Raw genomic sequence first — 23,012 nt, forward strand, 5'->3', positions numbered from 1 at the left:
AACTTGAACTAACTTTAGAAGAAATAATAAGAGGGCCAAAGTTTGGATGAAATCAACATTTTTTGAAACGGATTTGGTCCAAAGAAACATGGGGTCTAGAACCAATATTTCTATTAGGCAGATTTTCACCGTGTCAAAGTATAGGGTGTATAATTATCCATTAGAAATTTCTGAAATTTGTATTTTGGTTTACATAATGGGTTTGTAGAAATGTCGGTATAGGCCCACTTTTTGTATTCCCCCTATATTTTCATTTCAAGTACCTGTCAGTATATCTATGGTGGAGGGTATCCAAAGTTCGGCCCGGCCGAACTTAACGCTTTTTCACTTGTTATTATTCGCTTTTCATAAGGTATATGTTTTATCAATGAGGTTTACGATTTAATGTTATTCAATTCGCTTCAAATTAAATTTACAAGTGTATAAACAATTGACCCTCTGTGGAGGAGTTACCAGGAGAAGAGGGTCGACGAGTCCCATATTCAGATCTGATCTAGGCTCGGTAAAGATATTAGGTAGTTTAAAGTTAATTAATTTTCTGCGACAATTTCATCATTTTGTGGGGAAGGTACCAGAAGGAGTGGATAGATATTCCTCATCTTCGAACTAGAGCTATGTTTGGAAGAAATGTTACGAAGTACAAAATTCGGTTGTCAGCACAAATAAGATCGTCATAGGGGACTAATCAAGGATCAATGCATATTATACCGAAACAATATACCGATCGGCTTTGTCGGCCTTCGAAGAGGAGTTACATACAAATTTAAATTAAATTAATTTACCCTCCATTAAGTACTTCCGCCCTTAGATCACTTTCTTTGTTTTTTTAAACCAAAAAGGAAATGTAGAAAATGTTTTAAATTTATACATCCTAATGCCATAAAAAACCAACCCACAAAAAACATTTTTGACAACGACTTCCGCATTACCTTTTCGATACAATCTAGTATGCAGATAATCACCACGTTCATGGTTACCGACGAGCTTACACAGAACAATTTATTTATTTGTGTGTGTGTGTGTGGTGTTTGTTGAAAAATTGCCAAAATGTTTATTTCAATTTGAATTTATTTAACGGTCATGACATGATAATTGTTTTGTTTGTTTTCCCCCAAAAGAAACCAAACTCCCCTCCCCTTTTCTATCGATAAGCCTTTTTTCCAAAGAAAACGAACCAAATAAACGCAACCTCAAAAGTAAACCGATTAGCTGTTATAGATTAAGGGTGTGGGTGATTTTTCGTTAGCCATGCGACACCAACTGCTTAACAGCGATAACAACAAAACTTTTACTTTTTGTTTGATGTAGGAATGTATGGCAGTCATGTCAATTCTTTATAAAATAAAAAAAAAATCGTAAAGAAATGGGGTCGGAAGTGAAACGCTTTATTTATTTTTTTGTCGTTGTATGAGTGTATGCGGAATGTATGACAAGGAACGCGGTTTCGCAGAGTTGTAACTCCAATTACACCATTTCCATGTAATTTCCGCTTGCTGGAACATCAAGGAGTATATGTTATGTCCTGGAATGAACTACGATTATTCATATCTACGAAAATTAATATAAATGACGGAACTTTTAAAAATGTATTTTTAATTAAAACACAAAAATATTTTCAATTTCATTTATCCTAGTTCATATGTTAAGAATTACGCTTGCAGCATAAATCGACGATTTAACCTTCTGACGTACAAAGTTTTATTAATTATTTTGTCGTGACTTCTAAAGATAAAGTATTACAAAGTATCGTCATAATTACTATTTTACTTCCCTTAAAAATGTTGACTTTATTTGGTTTATTCGGTTTAGACAGATCCGGTCTTTATACCATACACAATTATTTTGTAAAGATATTATACCTCGACTAGCTGAGAGGATCTAGACAAGTGTGTCCGTCCGTTATAATTTGTAAACACAACACAGGCCACAAAATTGCCACGAATTTTTTATTGGGATCGGTTAGTTTTTGTGGGATAAAATAATAATGACCCGAAAATCATATACAAGGGGCTTGGAATAAACATGAATGTTGAAAATCGATCAATTTTTAGCGAATCAAATGGACCCAGAATTTTGTGTGAAGTTGATAGTATAGACAAGAGGATTGATTAATCTTTAAATTAATACACATTATATTGAAGTACCTACCCGGATGCGAGAGTTATACGTAAACGATACCGGGGTCTATGTATTCTTGTATTGTCTTGTATTGCCATTACCACACTAGAGGGCGGAAATGTAGCACTAATTAGTAGGTAGGTTTTATTATTCTTTTTTATATAAGGTATATGTTTAATTAAAAATGTTTTGGATTTTACGTTGATCAAATATATAATATTGACCTTGTTTGACCCTTCGGACTAGGCAAGGTTAAGGGAACCCCACCCATTCTCGATTTTAATTTTTTAAGATTTTCAATGGGCTGGTAAATCAATACCAATGCTTGTTAAGGTTTGTAACCTTGCACATATATATTTGAAGATTTAAAATAAAAGAAAAATAATTTACAAAAAAATTTTGTTATTGTTTTGTTGTTGTTTTTTTGTAATTAAAAAAAGTCCTTATTTTTGATGGCGGGCATGATAACTCCTCACTGGAACATCGGAATCCGAAAATTCCAACGGTGTTAGAAAGAGTACATGTCTGGCTCTCGTATGAACTAGGATTATTGACTTCGCTCTAAAATTAACAAAATGGCGGACCTTTGAAAAAATATTTTTGGAAAATCGCCGATTTTTTACCAAAAACCAAGTTAAAAACCAGTGAGCGGAGCAGTATAATCGGACGGGGCCGACCATACGATACCCTACACAACTACCACGGAACTCAAATGTTCTGCGGATGTTTATTCCGAGACTGGGCAATATTTCGTGATATTTGCACCCTCTTGCCCGATTAGAGGTAAACAGCACCTCTTCCTCACACTGGCATATTTACCGAATATTGTGATGTTCGGCTTTCATTTGAGGTCTATAGATCGATTCGAAAATAACAAAAAAATTAAGTTTTCGGTCCACTTCATTCCAAAATTATTATCTGATCAACACCGAAAATTATAGGCGTTGTCCTTGACCATAACTGGAACCTCATGGAATTTCAAATGGATTTCAAAGCGATCAGCGCTGTAGTTCCGCTCTCCAGAGTGATAATGGGTTACTAAATAATATACGAATACGGAGATACCTGTGAATATTTAGGTGTAACTCCCACATTCGAGCACATACAACAATATAATTGGTCTTAATTTAAAGGTCAACCACTCCTCTTGGATATAATATCAACTTCTCGGGTATATGTCCTTCAGGGGTAAATATATACGCCATAGAATACAAATTTTGTCATTTTTCACACAAAAGTCAGGGTCCATTTGACCCGCTAAATACTGACCGATCTTTCTCTAAACTGGCATGCTTATTCTTTGGCCCGATCCGCTTCTCCATGCAAAATTTCACGATGTTCGGACCATTGTTGCGGCCTCTGGAGCGACCAGAAAAACCGACAAAAATTTAGTATTTGGTCCATTTCATCCCCTAAATATTAACCGATCTTTCCCAAAAACAATAGGGGTCTTCATTGGCCAGAACCCATCCTACATGCAAAATTTCGTGAAGATTGGTCCATAACTGTGGCCTGTATCGTGTTTACAAATTATAATGGACAGACGGAGGGACGGACACACATGTCTAGATCGACTCAGCTAGTCTAGATATGACGATCGATATACTTAACGGTGGGTCTAGGACCAATATTTCGCGGCGTTACAAACTTTTGGGGCTGCACAAAGCTATAATACCCTGACAACATAGTTGTGTAGGGTATAATGAGGAAGATCTTCACCGATTGGCTTTATCCTAGTTCATACGATAGCTATACACTCACAGAGAAACGTGTAAAAATTTGGAATCGATTGGGTTATTAGTTTTTGAGCTATCGTGCCCGCCATTCGCAATAGAGAAAAACGCGTTTTAAGTTTGAGAAGCCCTTTAGCCGTCACTTGATGCTGACACAATAAATTGGCTATATTTTCAAGAGTTCTTGAGATTTTTACTTGAAATTTTGTAGGGACATTCTTGAATTAGTATAAATTCGAATTAAATAAAAAAAATTTTACCCCGAGAATGGGGGGGGGTCCCCTTAAGATAATAGGTTATCCAAAATTTATTTCAAATCGGGGATTCCATTCGCCTAATATTGGATATTTATAAATCCAATATTAGGCGAATGGAATGACCGAAATATTGACCATTTGTGTGGGAGGAACCAGGAGGAGTGGACCAATGGGTGCCATCTTCGGACTTGATCTAGATTTGGTAAAGATAACAGATTGTGCAAAGCTTGGTTCAAATCGGACAATCCATTCGCCTGATATTGGATTTATAAATATTGAAAATTTCAATCATTTGTGGGGGAGGTACCGGAAACATAATCTGGGCTTGGTAAAGATAATAGGTTGTGCAAAGTTTGATTCAAATCGGACATTCCATTCGCCTGATATTGGATACATTAATATGAAAAATTTAGACCATTTGAAAATTTCAATAATTTTTGGGGGAGGTATCAGGAGGAGTGGACCAATGGGTCCCATTTTCAAACTGAGCATGGGCTTGGTAAAGATAATAGGTTGTGCAAAGTTTGGTTCAAATAGGACATTCCATTCGCCTGATATTGGATTTATAAATATTGAAAATTTTGACCCTTTAGGGGGAAGGTACCAGAAGGAGTGGGCCAATGGGTCCCATCTTCCTACTTAAACTAGGCTTGATAAATATAATAAGTTGTACAAAGTTTCGTTAAAATCGGATAGACCGTTTGCGTGTTATTATAAAATTAATTATACCCTACACATCTATGTTGTCAGGGTATTATAGCTTTGTACAGCCCCAAGAGTTTGTAACACCGCCAAATATTGGTCCTAGACCCACCTTTAAGTATACCGATCGTCATATCTCGACTAGCTGAGTCGATCTAGACATGTGTGTCCGTCCGTCCGTTTGTCCATTATAATTTGTAAACACGATACAGGCCACAGTTATGGGCCAATCTTCACGAAATTTTGCATGTAGGATGGGTTCTGCCCAATGAAGACCCCTATTGTTTTTGCCAAAGATCGGTTAATATTTAGGGGATGAAATAGACCAAATACTTAATTTTTGTCGGTTTTTCTGGTCGCTCCAGAGGCCGTAATTATGGCCCAAACATCGCGAATTTTGGCATGGAGAAGGAGATCGGGCCACAGAATAAGCATGCCTGTTTTGATAAAGATCGGGTCAAATTGACCCTGACTTTTGTGTGAAAAATTACAAAATTTGTATTCTATAGCGTATATATTTACTCCTGAAGGACATAGACCCGAGAAGTTGATAGTATATCCAAGAGGAGTGGTTCACCTTTAAATTGATACCAATTATATGGTCGTATGTACTCGGATGTGGGAGTTACACGTAAATATTTTCAGGATACGTAAGCTCCTGAAAATATTTATATATTATTTAGTAACATATTACCACAATAGAGGGGGGAAATATAACGCTTATCGCTTTGAAATTTTCCTTGAGGATCCAGGTATGGTCAACGACAACGCCTGTAATTTTCTGTGATGATCAGATTAAAATTTTGGGATGAATTGGACCCAAAACTATTTTTTTTTTTTTTTTTTGTATTTTTTCGAGTCGATCTATAGACTACAAAACCGAAAATCACAATCTGGACTGGACACGTAATTAGAAGGGCTGTACAGAATATTGGGATATTCGAAAAATATGTCAGTGTAAGGAGGAGGTGCTGTTGATCTCTAATCGGTCAAGAGGGTGCAAATATCACGAAATATTGATCAGGCTCGAAATAAACATACGCAAAAGTTAGAGTTCCGTGGTAGTTGTGTAGGGTATCATATGGTCGGCCCCGACTATACTGCTCCGCTCACTGGTTTTCATCATAATTTTGACCATTTTGTGGGGGAGGTACCAGAAGGAGTGGACCGATATTCCCCATCTTCGAACATAAACTAAGTTTGGAAGAAATATTAAGATGTGCAAAGTTTGGATGAAATCGATTATTCCCTTCGAGAATTATCGTGCGCACCAGCCAGACAGACAGACGAACGGACGGACATGCGTAAATCTAATCCAAATTTTCTTAAACGCATTGGGTCCAAAGAAACATGGGTCTAAAACCAATATTTCGATGAGGCACATTTTCACCGTATCAAAATGTATATAGCATTAGCCATAAGTCTGAGGGTATAAACATTGTCTAAGGTCGGATATTTGAAATACGTACTAAAATTTACTAAATGTTTTTTCTGCATGATGAGGACCTTAGCTCAATTTTCAATCTGGTATTTTGTTTCTTCAGAGGATGGAAGAACTCCTGATAAATTTCCTATTTGTCATGCGAACGAAGCAATCGATTTGACCCAAACATTAATATGTTTACCAAAACTATCACATGCTGGGGACTATCGGTTGGCACCATCTAGTACCTCCTCCACAAAGTCAAAAATTGCGATCATTCTGGTAACTCCATCACATGACGTCAAAATTTTGAAAATTTGCCATCGTAATATAATATTTTCACCAACTCCGAAATCCAAAAATGGGGCCTATCTCTCTACTCCTTCCTGCGCCTCCCCCACAAGGTGTTAACATTTTCAATCCAATATCAAGCGAATAAAGAGTCCGATGTGATCCAAACTGTGCACATTATATCACTTTTACCAAAACTAGAAAGACCGAAGATGGGAACCCATTGGCACACTACTTCTGGTTCGAATCTAAATTATATCCAAATATATGGTCTATAGGGCATCTTTTCCTGGTACCACTTCAACTTGCTGTTGATTATGACGAAGGCTGATGTTTGTTATAAACGGTTTATTATCTTCAGATTTCCAAAATCAATTCAGGGTTTTTTCTCAAACCGTATTGGGCCATTTTGTTGCTCATAATGATAATAATCCCAAATGTTACAATTGAAATGGTGTACAATTTTATTACTGCAGTTGAAATCCTCACCAAAAACACAAAAGTTAGTGACTTTGCGTTGTTTGGTTCCTTTGGTTGGATTTCCGTCGCCGCCGTTTGTTCGCCGGCCAACTTTGTAAGTAAGTCTGTCGTGCGGAACATTTCACACGTGGTTGGGCGTTCAACAAAGTTAAACACAGAAAAAAAATAAAAAAACACAACTATTTGATTTACATTTTCTTTAATGAAAAAACGCAATTGTGAAAAGTGATTTTACATTATTATAATGGAACTTGTGTCATATTTAAATGATTGAGTGTTTTGAAAATGTGTGTAGTCATTAAAATTTAAAGAAACAGTTATCAAATTTAAATTTACAGTAGTTTTTTGTGAAGAAAAATTCATGCAATAACCGGCTCTCCAAATTTATCGATTTCTCTGCAAATGTTTTTTTTTTTTTTTTTGTTTTTTTTTTTGTAACATCTCATTATTTGAAACTTTTAAAAAGTTATTTAATTGAAAATGAAAACTAAGTAATTTTCTGGTTTTTGTAGTAAACCAAATTTCGGCATATAATTAAAGTTGTAAATATTCTGTTTGGGAAAATCCCAAAATATTTTGTATTAAGAAATAATAAACTACGAAGTTGCATTGCCGACAATTTATTGAGTTGCAGTTTTAAGTTAACAACATTGAAAAATGGGTGATACGGATGCGGTGAGTTGTGAATTGAATTTAAAGCAATATATTTACATAAAATAATGTAGTAGCTGCACTTTTGAAGTTATTACCAAATTATAGATAATTTTGGCACTTTATAATGACACTTTATATGGCACTAAATATTTCCATATTTTTGACAAATCACATAACGATTTCTAGAAACTTTTAAGAAGAGATACAGATACTTTGTGATTGCTCGTTTCCGTTTCTTCATCCGGGTCGAACTTTCCATACCCTAAAACCGATTGAAAATTGTTAATTGTGTACGGGAGGTCATAAAACGAAATTCCAAATTACAGACAACTAGGTTGTACAATTCGGAATCCGGAAAATTCCAACGGTGTTAGAATGAGTACATGTCTGGCTCTCGTATGAACTAGGATTATTGACTTCGCTCTAAAATTAACAAAATGGCGGACCTTTGAAAAAATATTTTTTGGAAAATCGCCGATTTTTTACCAAAAACCAAGTTAAAAAATAAGGAAGATCTTCACCGATTGACTTTATCCTAGTTCATACGAGAGCTATACACTCCCAGAGAAACGTTGCAAAATTTGGAACCGATTGGATTATTAGTTTTTGAGTTATCGTGCCCGCCATTCGCAGAAAAATGTTTAGAGAAAAACGCGTTTAAAGTTTGAGAAGCCCTTCAGCCGTCACTTGATGCTGACACAATAAATCGGCTATATCTTCAAGAGTTCTTGAGATTTTCACTTGAAATTTTGTAGAGACATTCTTTAATCAGTGTAGATTCGAATTATATCAACAAAAATTTGACCCCGAGAATGGGGGGGTTCCCTTAAAAATCAATGTGAAATTATGGACCTATGTAGAAAAAAGTCGGCGAATAAGTGGTTTACCACTAAGAACCGGGAATGTCCACATAAAACAGTTTGGTTTGAAAATGTACCTAGGACCTCAAAAATACCTAAAATGGGTTGGTACTTTTATATGGAAGCAATGTATAACCCGTGTTTGAAAATATAGCATGCGCTACGGTTGATCAGAAGATAATTACCTTCATAATATTTTTTCCCCCGATTCTACGATGATGTACGGAACACTCAACGTGTGTCCGGTTTACATTAATATTAGCCTATAATGACATGTACTAATTATACCCTCCACCATTAATTGGATTGTCATTCCGTTTGCAACACCCCGAAATATTCACCGGAGACCCCACAAAGAATTGATCAGATTGAAATTCTATGTCGATTTATGCACGACCGATCTCTGAAATATTGCACACAGACATTTTTCTCCCAGGATGTTTGGTATTGCAAATGGGGTCATATTTTGGTGTATATCGGTACCCCTAATATTCAGTATTTAGGGAATTTTCGACTCGTGTTTCGACCGAATTGGCTGTAATTTTGTGTTGTGACTTCTTATTGTATAGCACGTCTCCACACTAAACGATATTAAAATTGACCCAAGTTTCTGGGTAGCCCCCCTATTCGGTATTTAGGAGATTTGGTTGTATTTTTGGCTGTAATTTGGTATTTTGGTTTCTTATTGTATAGTACATCTTCATGCTAAAGATTATTAATATTGATACAAGTTTCCGGGTAGATCCCATATTCTCATTGGCTGTCAAATTCCACTACTCGAAATTATCAATAATGATACCAATTTTTGTATTAGATGATTATCTAATATGGGGCTATTAGATAATCATAATTTTCTCACGACTTTTTTGGTATATTCAAGGTCCTATCATATCATGGATTTTCTCCTAGAAGCCCCCATAAATTTTACATATTTTGAGTGTCACCCCATAGAAAGTTCGGCCGGTCCGAACTTAACATGGGTTATGAACATACTTCGCAAAAATTAAATTTGACAAAAACAATTTAATGGTACGTTTACATTTAACCGGATTTCGTTCATCCAGTGGGCTTCAATTGTCAATTCCTTTCCATATATATCAAATAAATCTTTATAAAGTAGGTTAACCCGGTAAAAAGTTCTAATATATATGCCGTTTAAGTACATAAAATTTCAAATCGTGCTAAATGGAATAAAATCGTCTAAAAAAATTAAAAATATTCAATTTTCAAACCGTGTTATATCAAAACCGTGTAAAAACAGACTTAGGTGAATGCATTTTTGTCCGATTTTATGTAAATGTTCCACCAAACTCCCAAAGAAATTTTAAATCTAGATTAAATTTTGTTCTGGAATCTATATCCTTCTGGAGTAAATATATTCGCCATAGAATAAACATTTTGTCATTTTTCACACAAAAATCTGTCCAGACCACAACCCATCCTACATGCAATTTCATGTTTGGAAGACGGACGGACACAAATGTCTGAATCAACTAAGCTAGTCGAGTAATTGGGTCTAGATTCAATATTTCGCACCGTTACAAAATTTTGGGGCTACACAAGTAGGGTGTAATTAATATAGTTCTACAAAAACAAATTTTTTACTATTCCAATGACCCAATATAAATACAACTTACCCCCAAATAAGTTATTGGTAAATATTTGCTCTGCTCAATCGTACAGTTCTTGCCAAGCACCGAATGAGTCTAACCCTTTTTTGTGGTTTTTTTATTGTTTTTGGAATCTAATATTTTCTGTCATAAACAACAAATATCACAACATTTTATTGGTAAAGTTTGTGGTTCGAATTTGATGGTAGATGGCAATAACCACAACCGAATAAAGGGGTTGAGCCAAAAAAGCAAAATAAATAAATATGCCATAGCCATACATTGGGAGTAAATTTTGTTGAATCAATAATTTATTGGCAGTGCAAATTATATTTCTTTTGCGGGACAATAAAACAACAACAAGGAGAATTACAAAAAACAACAACAACGACTAAACAAATCTTTATGACAATTCAGGTCATGTTACAATGGTAAACTGTATTTCATGACAAATATGCCTTAATCGTAAAAGGATATGATACGGATTTCTAGAATACAGTAGAACCTAGTTATTGGTAACTCGCTGAGAAGAAATAAATAAAACCAGTGAGCGGAGCAGTATAGTCGGACGGGGCCGACCATACGATACCCTACACAACTACCACGAACTCTAACTTTCTGAGGATGTTTATTCTGAGTCTGAGTAGTATTCCGTGATATTTGCCCCCTGTTGTCCGATTAGAGGTCAACAACACCTCTTTCTTACTTTTTTCGAATATTCAGTACAGTCCTTCTAATTTTTTGTCCAGATTACCTTCACGGTGGGTTGTGTTGTGATTTTCGGATTATACTCTACTCGAAAACACACAAAAAATTATGTTTTCCGTCCATTTCATCCCAAAATTGTATCCTGATCATCACCGAAAATTGTAGGCGTTGTTCTTGACTATAACTGGAACTTCATGAAAAATTTCAAAGCCATCAGCGCGATATTTCTCCCTCTAATGTGGTAATGGGTTACTAAATAATATCTGAATACGTAAGCACCTGTAAATATTTGACTGTAACTCCCACATCTGAGTAGATACATCACTATATTTGGTATCAATTTAAAGGCCAACCACTCCTCTTGGATATGCTATCAACTCCTGGGGTCTACATCCTCCAGGAGTAAATATATATGCCATAGAATACAAATTTTGCCATTTTTCACACAAAAGTCAGGGTCCATTTGACCCGCTAAATATTGACCGATCTTTATCAAAACATGCATGCTTATTCTCTGGCCCGATCCCCTTCTCCATGCAAAATTTCGCGGTGTTTGGGCCATAATTGCGGCCTCTGGAGCGACCAGAAAAACCGACAAAAATTTAGTATTTGGTCCATTTCATCCCCTAAATATTAACCGATCTTTTCCAAAAACAATAGGGGTCTTCATTGGCCAGAACCCATCCTACATGCAAAATTTCGTGAAGATTGGTCCATAACTGTGGCCTGTATCGTGTTTACAAATTATAATGGACAGACGGACGGACGGACGGACGGACACACATGTCTAGATCGACTCAGCTAGTCGAGATATGACGATCGGTATACTTAAAGGTGGGTCTAGGACCAATATTTCGCGGCGTTACAAACATTTGGGGCTGCACAAAGCTATAATACCCTGACAACATAGTTGTGTAGGGTATAAATAATATGAGCATATTTATTTGATTTTAAGGTCAATGTTGTTCATTATCTCCACGTTTGACTGTTTCCTTTATTATTTGTTATCAATAGAAAACAATTTCGTTTTTTGGCCTAAGCAAATTAATAATTTTATTTGACAACCATCAAAATGTCCATTAAGTTGCAAATTAATCTGCAAAAAATGCCTAGAGTTTCGGTTTACATGCACCCTTTTTATGTTACTGCTGCACCTTTATTAGATGCCACGTTAAGGCATACTGCTGGCACAGACAAAACTGCAATCACTTGCACCAGTCGGCTAAGAGTCGCCACTTGGAAAATATGGATAAAAATAATACCAGACCACCTCTTTATACACAGATGAGGCCAGCCGGACCACCACGACCACCCTTCCCCGGAGGAATGCCACCCAGACCAATGGGTGGCCCACGACCAGGCGGTCCACCTATGGCAGGAGGCCCAGGTGCCGGTGTGCGTCCGGGTGCTCCACCACCCTTACGTACAATGGATAGCCGAGGAAACCTATTAATGGGAAATCCTGGTGTACCATCCCCGCAACGACCAGGTGGCCCACCGCAGAACCCACAACAAAGACCGCCGCCACCACTAAATAGTGGAGGTCCACAGAGTCCAACGGGTCAGGGTGGGCCACGACCACAAGGTGCGTTTCCATGGCCACCCCAGGTGCCTGGGCAACAGCAACAACAGTCAGCTGCAAGACCACCAAATCCCTACCCCGGTAATCAGGCAGCCACACGACCGCCATTTAATCGTCCACCAGGAGCACCAGGTGGTCCACCTCAATCACAACAGCAACCACAACCTCAAACAAGACCTCCGGCACCCCAACAACAGCAGCAACAACCTCAATCACAACAACAACAGCAGCAACAGCCACAAAGACCACCTTCCTCTCTATCGAACAATGACGACGATGATGTGATAATGGGCCAAGCTGTCACGCCCCAAAAAACCGTTCAACTCAAAAATGATCCCATGGGTCCGGCGTTAAATGAAGCCGATGAAGATGCTGCCTACAAAGATGATTCTCCAGCCTCCATGGTTAAGACCAGTGATTTGTCATTAGTCTCACCCGATTCCTTAATGAATGATAGCAGTATTTCCAAGTCCATAAGTGGTGAAGTGACAGGTTCTATATCGAGTAAGATTGAATTTTATTGATATTTATAACGAAAATCTAAAGCCATTTCTTACAAATTTGTATTTATATATATTTATATATATATATATATATATTCTGTAATTATATTTCAAATTGTTTAAATAATGTTATTGTTTCTTTTTACAGAGGGTGACAATGACAGTGGCGTCGATGAATCTACTCAAGAGAAGGTAAGTTATGGCTGATCAAATATTTTTTTAAAATCATTTTTTATTGAGAGCCCGCTTAGTTCTATTATTGGGCATGTTGTTGTGTTATTTTAAAAGGTGTGAACGAACTTTTTAAACTCTTGAAAAAAAAATCGAACTGAAACTATGTTTGGAAGAAATATTAAGATGTGCAAAGTTTGGATGAAATCGATTATTCCCTTCGAGAATTATCGTGCGTAGCAGCCAGACAGAGGGACAACGGACGGACGGACATGTATAAATCGATTCCAAATTTTCTGAAACGGATTTCAACCGTTTCAGAAAAATAAGTGAGAAAAAGATCATCAAAATTCTCAAAACATCTAATAGTGGGACTACCGTTATATGGGGCTATAATAAAACGGAAATCAATATTGATATTTTGGTAGTGATGTTTGACAGCCAATGAAAATACCACATTAAAAAAAAAACAAAATACCACATTACAGCCAATTCGGTTGAAAAACGTGTTCAAAATTCTCAAAATAGCGACTTGAGTCTATATTTGATTGAAACACGTTTCAAAAATTCTCATATTGGGGAATATCATATTATGGAGGCTACTCTTAAACGTAGGTCAATATTAAACACTTTTAGTACGGAAATGTGCTATACAATTAGTACCCGAAATACCAAACTACAGCCAATTCGATTGAAAACCCTGTCCCAAAAACCCCAAAATACCGAGTATTGGGGACTACCGTTATATGGGGGTTACCCCGAAACCTGGGTCAATATTGATAAGTTTTTGTACGGAGATGTGCTATACCATGAAAACCCAAAGTGCCAAATTACGGTAAATCAAACATCATAGGAGTACTAGCGATGTCTGTGCAAAATTTTAGAGCGATATTAAAGAATATTGCGATAGCTATCGTGATTTCAACAGACTGACATGTATAAATCAACATAGAATTTTATTCTGATCAATAATATGTATACTTTGTGAGGTCTCCGCTGAATATTTCGAGGTGTTGCAAACGGAATGACAAATTTAATATACACTCCACCTTATGGTGGTGGGTATAAAAATACATTTCGCCAAACTGTGGGAGTTAGGTGCATCATATTTTTATCATAATCTGAAACGATTTCGACAAAACTTTATTCCCGTTATTCTAACCTCAATTTGGAAACATGTACGAATTTGTGTCTTAAGCGGACAAACATTAGGAGGGTGGTACACCATTGTAAAATCGGACGCTATAGCTTATTTATTTCCATTTTATCCAATTCGAATCATAAATGTGACCTGCACGTATATATCTCAGGGCGGACACGTATATATCTCAGAATGTGAATTGATTCCTTTTGTCTGTTAAAGGACATAATATCCTGTACCGCAGTGTGGTAAAGGATATAAAATTACATGTTCGGTCCACATTTTTTGACATAATTTAGATTTAGAAAAAAAATCTGCGATGTGTTATGTTTGATCAAATCGGAAAATGCATTCACTTTATATTGTATTTCATTCTGTATTGGGTAAAATTTTACGATGAGCAGATCTTAGATGATATTCCAAAGGATATTCCGTTCACTTCATACAAGTTTTATATTTACAGTTTTATTTTACACATACATAAGAAAGAGTGGACCAGTAAAATGTTGCCATTTTATGGGGGAGGTACCAGAAGAAGTGGGCCGATAGTTCGCATATTTGAGCTTTTACAATATAACCATGTAATATGTTTGGATGAAATTGGTAACTACATTCGAGAATTATTTTTCGCACAAGGTTGGGGGTCTAACACCGATATTTTGACTCTTGGGTTTTGGCAACGGTCCATGCCTTAACGACTTTTGGTAGTTTCGATGGGAAATACGGAATAATAACTGTGTCGTTCGATATTGTCAATTCGGCATCATGATATTTTATATAAATTTCAGTGGTTTGATCTTTAGAGCTCATGTCTTTAGGACTCCTGGGTTTTTTCTGGAGTTCATCAGGGTCCTCTTCTCGGTCCCATGTTGTACCACATTTTTTCGTTCGATATTCCGGCACCAATACTTGGAGGACTTCTCTTGACTTATGCTGATGATGTCCCATTTGCTTTCTCTCGCGGTAACGAGTACTTCGAGACTCTCCGTACTTCGTTAGATGGCGTCTTAAGGTGAATGAAGGAAAGTAATGTGATGTGGCATATCTTAAGCTTGGTATACTTTATCCTAAATTTTGGAGGATTCTGTTTTTGATAAGCTGAATTAGATATTAGGATAACTTCGATTTTATCCGTCATGTAGATTACATCCTTAATAGGTCATTTCTTCGGATACAATAGGGTTTTGCGGATGAGTAATCTTTTCCTTCTTACGTTCTTGATCTATAATTGCATATTTTTTTATGTCTCATATGAAAAGGTTAAAGCATTGGAAAAAAATATTATCCTCTTGTCGGAGATTACGCCCCATTCGTTTGGAGAATTGTTCTTATATATCTTATATATCTTCTTATATACTTTATTCATGTAGTCCATCTATGGACTGATAGTATTGATGTTCTCGGGACAGACGGACTGACATATATAAATCGACTCAGAAAGTGATTCTATGCATTTTCTCAAAAGGTACCATGGGTATATCTCGTTTCCTTTTTCCAGTTACAAACATATGCACAAAGATATACTGTTTAATTCTCAATTTATTATACCCTTCACCACACTGTGGTACAGGGTATTATGTCTTTGTGCATATTTGTAACAGGCAAAAGGAAACGAGATAGACACATGGTTCCTTTTGAGAATATGCATAGAATCACTTTCTGAGTCCATTTATGCATGTCCGTGCATCCGTCTGTAGATGTTAAGTTGTAAACAAAGTACAGATCGCATTTATGATCCGATTTGGATGAAATTTGGCACAGTTCACTTATTTGGCCCAAGGACGAACCCTATTGAAATTGGGAAAAATTGGTTCAGATTTAGATATAGCTCCCATATATATTTTAGTCCGATTTAAGGTAAATGGGGCACCAAAGTCCCTCTATATCTTTCGATTTGCACGAAATTTGGCATAGAGTACTAAATTAGGTTCAGAATGATGTGTGCTAAGTTTCGAGAAAATCGGGTCAGATTTATATATAGCTCCCATATATATTTTCGTCCGATTTAAAGTAAATGGGTCTCCAAAGTCCCTATATATCTTTCGATTTGCACGAAATTCGGCATAGGGTACTGAATTGGGTCCAAATTGATGTGTGCTAAGTTTGGTAAAAATCGGTTCAGATTTAGATATAGCTCCAATATATATTTTAGTTCGATTTAATGTAAATTGTGCACTACCAAAGATTGACCGACCCGCACACAATTTAGCTTAAAGTCTATTTATAAAGTATGGAATAGATTGCGGAATGGCATGTGTAAGGATTGATGTTAGTCGGTTTACTTACAGATAAAGATCACATTTTTAAGTTCGTTCAATTTCATGTCAATGTTCCTTCAAAAAGACGACATCTGTAAAGATACATATGTAGAATATCCCCAAAGTGGTGAAGGGTATCATATAGTCGGCCAGTCCGACTTTACTACTTTCCTTACTGGTTGACTCTTACAAACGGAGATTCTTCATCATTTAACAAAATTAATTAGATCTCATGACAATTGAAGCATAAGAAAATCGCTTTCCCAAATCAATAAAACTGAATGCACACACACACATATGGCTAGACATTGTCATGGTAGTTAATACAAAATCAATTAAGAACTTAATTGGAAATAGGAAAAACTTAAAGAACTTCCCAAAATGAAATGCGTGAGTAATCTTTGGAAATATGTGAAGTTATCCACGCAAGGTAATTTAAGTCAGACAAATTTAATTGACCATCCAAAAAAATCATAACTAGACGTAAATTGTCAGCTTGTTACAGATCATTGATAAGTGCATGAATGTGTATTGGGGTGGTATATTCAATTTTTACTCTTAAATAAAGAACAACTTCTGTGTTTTTCAACTTTTTACGTTTAGTTTTAGAGATATCAGGAAATTTTGTTTTTGCAAAATAGTCAGACTGAATCCCAGTTTGTTGTTTTTATAAAAAAAAACAACTATTTATTAGTGGGGAATGTATGGCATTGTTTGCCGAGGGGTAAGGCAGGGAAGACTATAGTTTCGGATCACGCCACTGATCCTCATCAGTTCCCTTAGTTTTTTGTTGGGATATTCTCCCCAGAAGCTATTGCTTCTATACAAAAAACCTTTCATACCCAAATGTCTCTTGTAACAAAGCGAAGTACTTAGCTGACCAACGACATAAACTGCATGAGAATTTCGCTGGAGCCTCACTTCGAGGTTAACAAGGCATTTACAAACAATACCACACCTTTCCCACTGTTGTGTGTTGTCACATCGCGACAAATGCACACAACGACTTTGTTGGTGTTGCTAGTGTACAGCAACAAACCAAACAGTTTAACCGTGCCTGCGTCTACAACTTCAGTAGTGTTGGCGGTTTATTTGGGATACCATTTGTATTTTGTTTTTGCAAAATAGTCAGGCTGAATCCCAGTTTGTTGTTTTTATAAAAAAACAACTATTTATTAGTGGGGAATGTATGGCATTGTTTGCCGAGGGGTAAGGCAGGGAAGACTATAGTTTCGGATCACGCCACTGATCCTCATCAGTTCCCTGCTTTACCCCTCGGCAAACAATGCCATACATTCCCCACTAATAAATAGTTGTTTTTTTATAAAAACAACAAACTGGGATTCAGCCTGACTATTTTGCAAAAACAAAATACAAATGGTATCCCAAATAAACCGCCAACACTATATCAGGAAAACATGAAAATCACGCCGAACTTCATAATTCCTTAAAATTAACGATTATTACGAATTATAGAGATAGGTATTTATAACTATCTGAAATAGGTCTCAAAAGTTGGGGAAATTCTAATTAGTACCTTTCTCAAATACAATTATATTCACAAACATTGGCTAATTGGTTTTTGGGGAATATTTGATTATTCTATTTTTATAGCTGGAAAAACTATCCTAATATTGCTACGGTCCTCATATAATAAAACTAGCTTTTCTAAATGTATTCTTACATGTATACACTCGGTGCATTTAAAATTTACTACACTTTATTACATAAGTCATTTTACAATTTATCTGACATCAATGTGTATGCATGTAGTTGTGCCCCTACATTGATGATCGATGATAAATGCCATAAAAATGTCGTTACATGTTACGCTCAAATAAACATCCCAAAAACCATAGCTCAAGAAAACATGAAGTTTTCAAACACCTCTCAAAGTACAAACAACCACAGAAGAGTTAAGATATCCCCGTTCTTAGCGAATATACCTCATATAAAAATAAAGTATTATTAAAGAAAAAATTTATAAAAAATAATATAAGTTTGTATTTTTTGTGAAAAACAGTGAACAGTTTTTATTCTATAAACAAAAGAATAAGTAAGCAATAAAAATCATGGAATAAGAGTTACATTTTATGAGATATTTCAAAGAAATTTTGATGATGTAGTGAACAATCTATATTGTGTTTTATATTGAATATCCAGTAAGAAAAGGACCAATGTCGGAACGGAACACGTTGCTCTATGGGCCAGTTATCCCATGTATTGCCCATATTTAGGGCAGTGGATTTATGAAATAAATAAATATCAACATATATTTTTCTGCGACGCTGATTACGATTCTGCTAGAAAAAATGTACAAGATCAATAGGGAGCATCGAAAATGGCGGTTAATGAGTTTTTTTTATTGAATTAATCAAATAGTGTTTGAACACGTTTATTTAGGGTAATGGACATTACATTACAAATGCGAAATCAGATTTGTAAAATTAAATAAAATGAATGCAAAATGGATGGAACATAAGAAAAAATTAAATATTTAATTTATTTATGTATTATGGACATAAAACTATGACATACCTTAATTAAATTTGAAATGTAGTCGATTTGGTTCAAAAACGTGTTCAAGATCTCCAAAATACCGAATAATGCAGGGTCTTCTTATATTGGGTATACCTCAATACTTGGGTCAATATTGATAGTCTTTCGGTCAGAATATAATTTGTTGAGCTATATATACGAAATTGTTGATGATTATCATCAATTTACTAATAATTTCCTATTCTAACCACCTGGTCCATCTGTTTAATTGACCGTCATTTCATGTTAATATTTTGACATGTCAATGCCATATAACATTATTCAAATACAAATTATATTCACAAAAATATGAAATTTTGACTTTGACCTCATGTCATTTCTAAAATTTTACTGGCGTAAAGTTCAAAGTCCCCAGATTTGAAATATATAACATTTTGTCCCCTCTACCTTAAATGGACTTTTTGCGAAAAAATTGGATTCCTGGCTCATAGTGTGGATGCTGCATACAAATGCTGAAAACCTTAATACCCCATACCTTAGTGTGGTGTAATGGGGGCAATGTCAACATTTGGAACTTTATATCAAAATGTTTTACTAAAATATATGAGGAATGAGGAAATATACACTTTGCTACGGCAAAAATGTGCCTCATCGAAATATAGATTAAGACCCCTTGTTTCTTTGGACCTAATCCGATTTACAAATGTCCGGCGAAGGGAGTAATCGATTCCACATCGTAATATTTCTTCCAAACTTACTTTAAGTTCGAAAATGGGGAATATCGGAACTGGTAAAAATTGTTTTTATGATATCATGCGAACGGACTATGCGATTTGAAGTACGAAAATGGGACCCATTGTCAAAATTTTGAAAATTTGTAAATCCAATAACAATGGTATGGAATACCCGGTTTGATGACGAATATGCACATCGTAATATTTCTTTTAAACATAATATAAGTTGGAAAATGGGATTCATTGTTCCACTCCTTCTGGTACCTCCCACACATAATATTTGAAGTTTTTTTGAAAATTCATTTTATCCGAGTATAGTTCAAACTTTTCTCAACCTAATATTTTAATCGTGCCTGTATAATGTTGGAAGATAGGATTTTTCGGTTTAATCCTTCTAGTACCTCCACCACAAATGGTCAACATTTTGAAAACTTGTAGTCTCATATGGAGCGAACGAAATATCCACACTTTGCATATGGTAATGTATTTACCTTTCATTGAGCAAGCTTGAAGATTGGGCCAGTTGGTCCACACCTTCTCGTACCTGTTTTAATGCAATATCAAGATAATGGAATATATAATTTGATCTGAAATTTATAAATTGTAATATTTTTCCAAACTTACATTAAATACTAAGTTGCTGTTTATAGGGTAACCTCTGCTAGTACCTTCCCTAAAATCTTCTGGAACCTCAACTCTTTCATATAAACATATACCTAATATAAGTTTATAATAATAAAACCTGCGTTTTATTCCGTAACCATTCGAAAGCCGACTGACACTTTTTTACATGTTCCTTATATGTTTCCAATCTATCTTACCTTAATCTGATGGTGAGATAAGTTTTCTTGCAGTCGATGAACTGAAGTTATTTGCGTTTTGTGTTTGCAAAATAGTCAGGCTGAATCCCAGTTTGTTGTTTTTATAAAAAACAACTATTTATTAGTGGGGAATGTATGACATTGTCCGCCGACGGGTAAGGCAGGAAAGACTATAGTTTCGGATCTCGCCAGTGATCCTCATCAGTTACCTTAGTTTTTTGTTGGGATTATTTGCGAAAGAAATACTTTGGAGCAAATTGTTATCTTTTTCTTAATAAAAACTGGTCATATGGCTACTGATACACTTGAGGAACGTAGGACGGTAATTCTCAGTGGTGTATCAATATTTTTTGGACAGAAATCTGTGGATAAATTAAAAAATGTGCAAAACGGACCTATTGTGCAGCATTTCATTAATTTCCTTTAATCGGTTGGGAACTTCGTAAAATAACTAGCTCTTGAGAGTTTTCGAAGACGTTTCTAATCCAATCTAAAGAAGTTCGAGAAAGAAACCAGGTGTTGGTCCGCTTAAGCAACCAAATATTCTTTGCCTAAGTTCTTCGGCTAATTCAAAAAAGTACCAGACAAGACGGATTACGACAATGCGAGATCTCACACATCGGCTCAGGCCAGCTTTGTTTTGACCGGTCAAAACCCGGAATTGGTTGTCCATCCTCCGTAAAGTCCTTGAAATCCATTGACTTATTTTTTCCCCGCACACCAATAAAACGCATTCAAATTTCCCTAAATCGGTCGGGAACTTTGTATGGGGCTATGCCTTTGTAAATTGAACAAGAAACTTAAACGTTCTAAAAATATGTGGGGTGTTTGTATAGGTGATATGTAAAAACATGGGAACGAGCTAAGTTGTCACTAGGTAATCCGTAGTGCAGAATTGTAGCTATTTCTGTGGAAAAATGCGGCTAAAACCTTTAAAAGAACGTAAATTGGGTGGGACCTTTATGTGAGGGATATATGATCTTACATTGAAAATATACCCTCTATGATCTCAAATTACAGGCACTTTGGTGGGAAATTGTGACTAAAACCTTCAAAATACTGCAAATAGGTTGGGTACTTTATATGGGGACTATGCCAAAACATGGACGTATATTAAAAAAATTGGCCAAACTACAGCCAGTTTGGTGGGAAAATTCGGCAAAAACCTTCAAAATGTCGGAAATATGGCGGGAGCTTTATGTGAGGGCTACGTAAAAATATGTACCTTTATAAAGCATTATCTTCATAGATATACAGTGGCTAGTCATAAAAATTCAACGGGGAGTGAAATTATGTTAATGTGTGGTAATTTTAAACTTATTTTTACCTTTATAAAAAATCACTTAACTTTTGTAAACCGAATTTGGAAAGAACTATGGTTAGTTTGAAAACTTATAATTGAAATAATAAACAGCAAAAGAAAATACATATATTAGTTGCCGTTATTGTAAAACAAATGTAATTACATATCATATGACCAAAGCGTTGCATTTTTATGGCCCGCTACTGTATGTCAGCCTTCACAAAACCCAGAATGTCAAAATGTAGCTCATACTGTTGAAAAATGTGGCTAAAACCGTCAAAACATGGGGACTAGACCAAAACTTGGACCGAAATAACCCGATGTAACACTATACATCCGAGGATTTTTGTTAAATATAGGGTTCTCTATCGGGATTTTAACAGGCAGAGGAACTTGGATAAATCGACAAAGAATTTTATTCAGATCCAAATAATAGGGACATCCACGAGATTTGGAAGTGTTGCAAACGAGAGGACAAATTTTATTGTGGAGGATATAACAAATGTGTGATCATTGGCTTTCATCACCAGAGGATGCTGTTAAATCGATCAAATGCAATGTTTTCGGGGTTTTCAATCGGAGAGGAAGAAATACATCGATTCGAATTGTATGTAGTAGCACACTTTTATGTTAAGGTTTCGTCCAATTTTGAATTGTCCTTTGAATAAATATTTTTCTTAATGAAAAACTATTTCTTCCCTAAACGTAATGATATTCGAAGACTTATAGGTATACTTCGAACCCGACATTTACGATTTAACAAATATATTTTTTCGTGTGTGTTTCCTGCTACATTTAACCCACTCAAAATACTCACATACATATATGTGTGTAGCAATACGAACAATAAACAAACGACCAAAAACGTATCCTTGCGCTGTCATATCGGAAAGAAGAAATCGTTGAAATTCCATTCAATTCTTTATCATTCGAAACTTTTTTATGGGTTTCTTCGCGAGTATGTTTTTTCTACTCTTTTTTTCGGGTAGATAAAGGTAATTTATCATTTAGAAGTTATTTTTTTGTTACCTCAAAAAAAAGAAAGAAAAAATAAACAAAATTATAAATATACATGTGTATTATATAGATAGTAAATACCTACCTACATACATATATATGTATATTTACATTTATGTTTATGTCGATGGCGAAAAGTGAAATTAT

The 23,012-nt window shown here is 35.6% G+C and overlaps 1 protein-coding gene across 6 annotated transcripts in view; it reads left to right on the forward strand.

Moving 5' to 3' along the window:
* Positions 1-7,647: 7,647 nt before the first annotated feature.
* LOC133338534 (microtubule-associated protein tau-like) overlaps positions 7,648-23,012 on the forward strand; it is a 52,114-nt gene continuing 36,749 nt past the window's right edge. For all 6 annotated transcript variants that reach the window (XM_061546703.1, XM_061546705.1, XM_061546704.1 and 3 more), the window contains exons 1-3: positions 7,648-7,679; positions 12,121-12,922; positions 13,070-13,113. In XM_061546703.1, the coding sequence (XP_061402687.1) occupies positions 7,662-7,679; positions 12,121-12,922; positions 13,070-13,113 (864 nt within the window). In that variant the 5' untranslated portion in view covers positions 7,648-7,661. The remainder of the gene's footprint in view (positions 7,680-12,120; positions 12,923-13,069; positions 13,114-23,012) is intronic.

Source organism: Musca vetustissima, unplaced genomic scaffold (genome assembly GCF_032173495.1).
Source record: "Musca vetustissima isolate MV318-11 ecotype Yass unplaced genomic scaffold, APGP_CSIRO_Mvet_v1 utg11171, whole genome shotgun sequence".
Classification (NCBI taxonomy): domain Eukaryota; kingdom Metazoa; phylum Arthropoda; class Insecta; order Diptera; family Muscidae; genus Musca; species Musca vetustissima.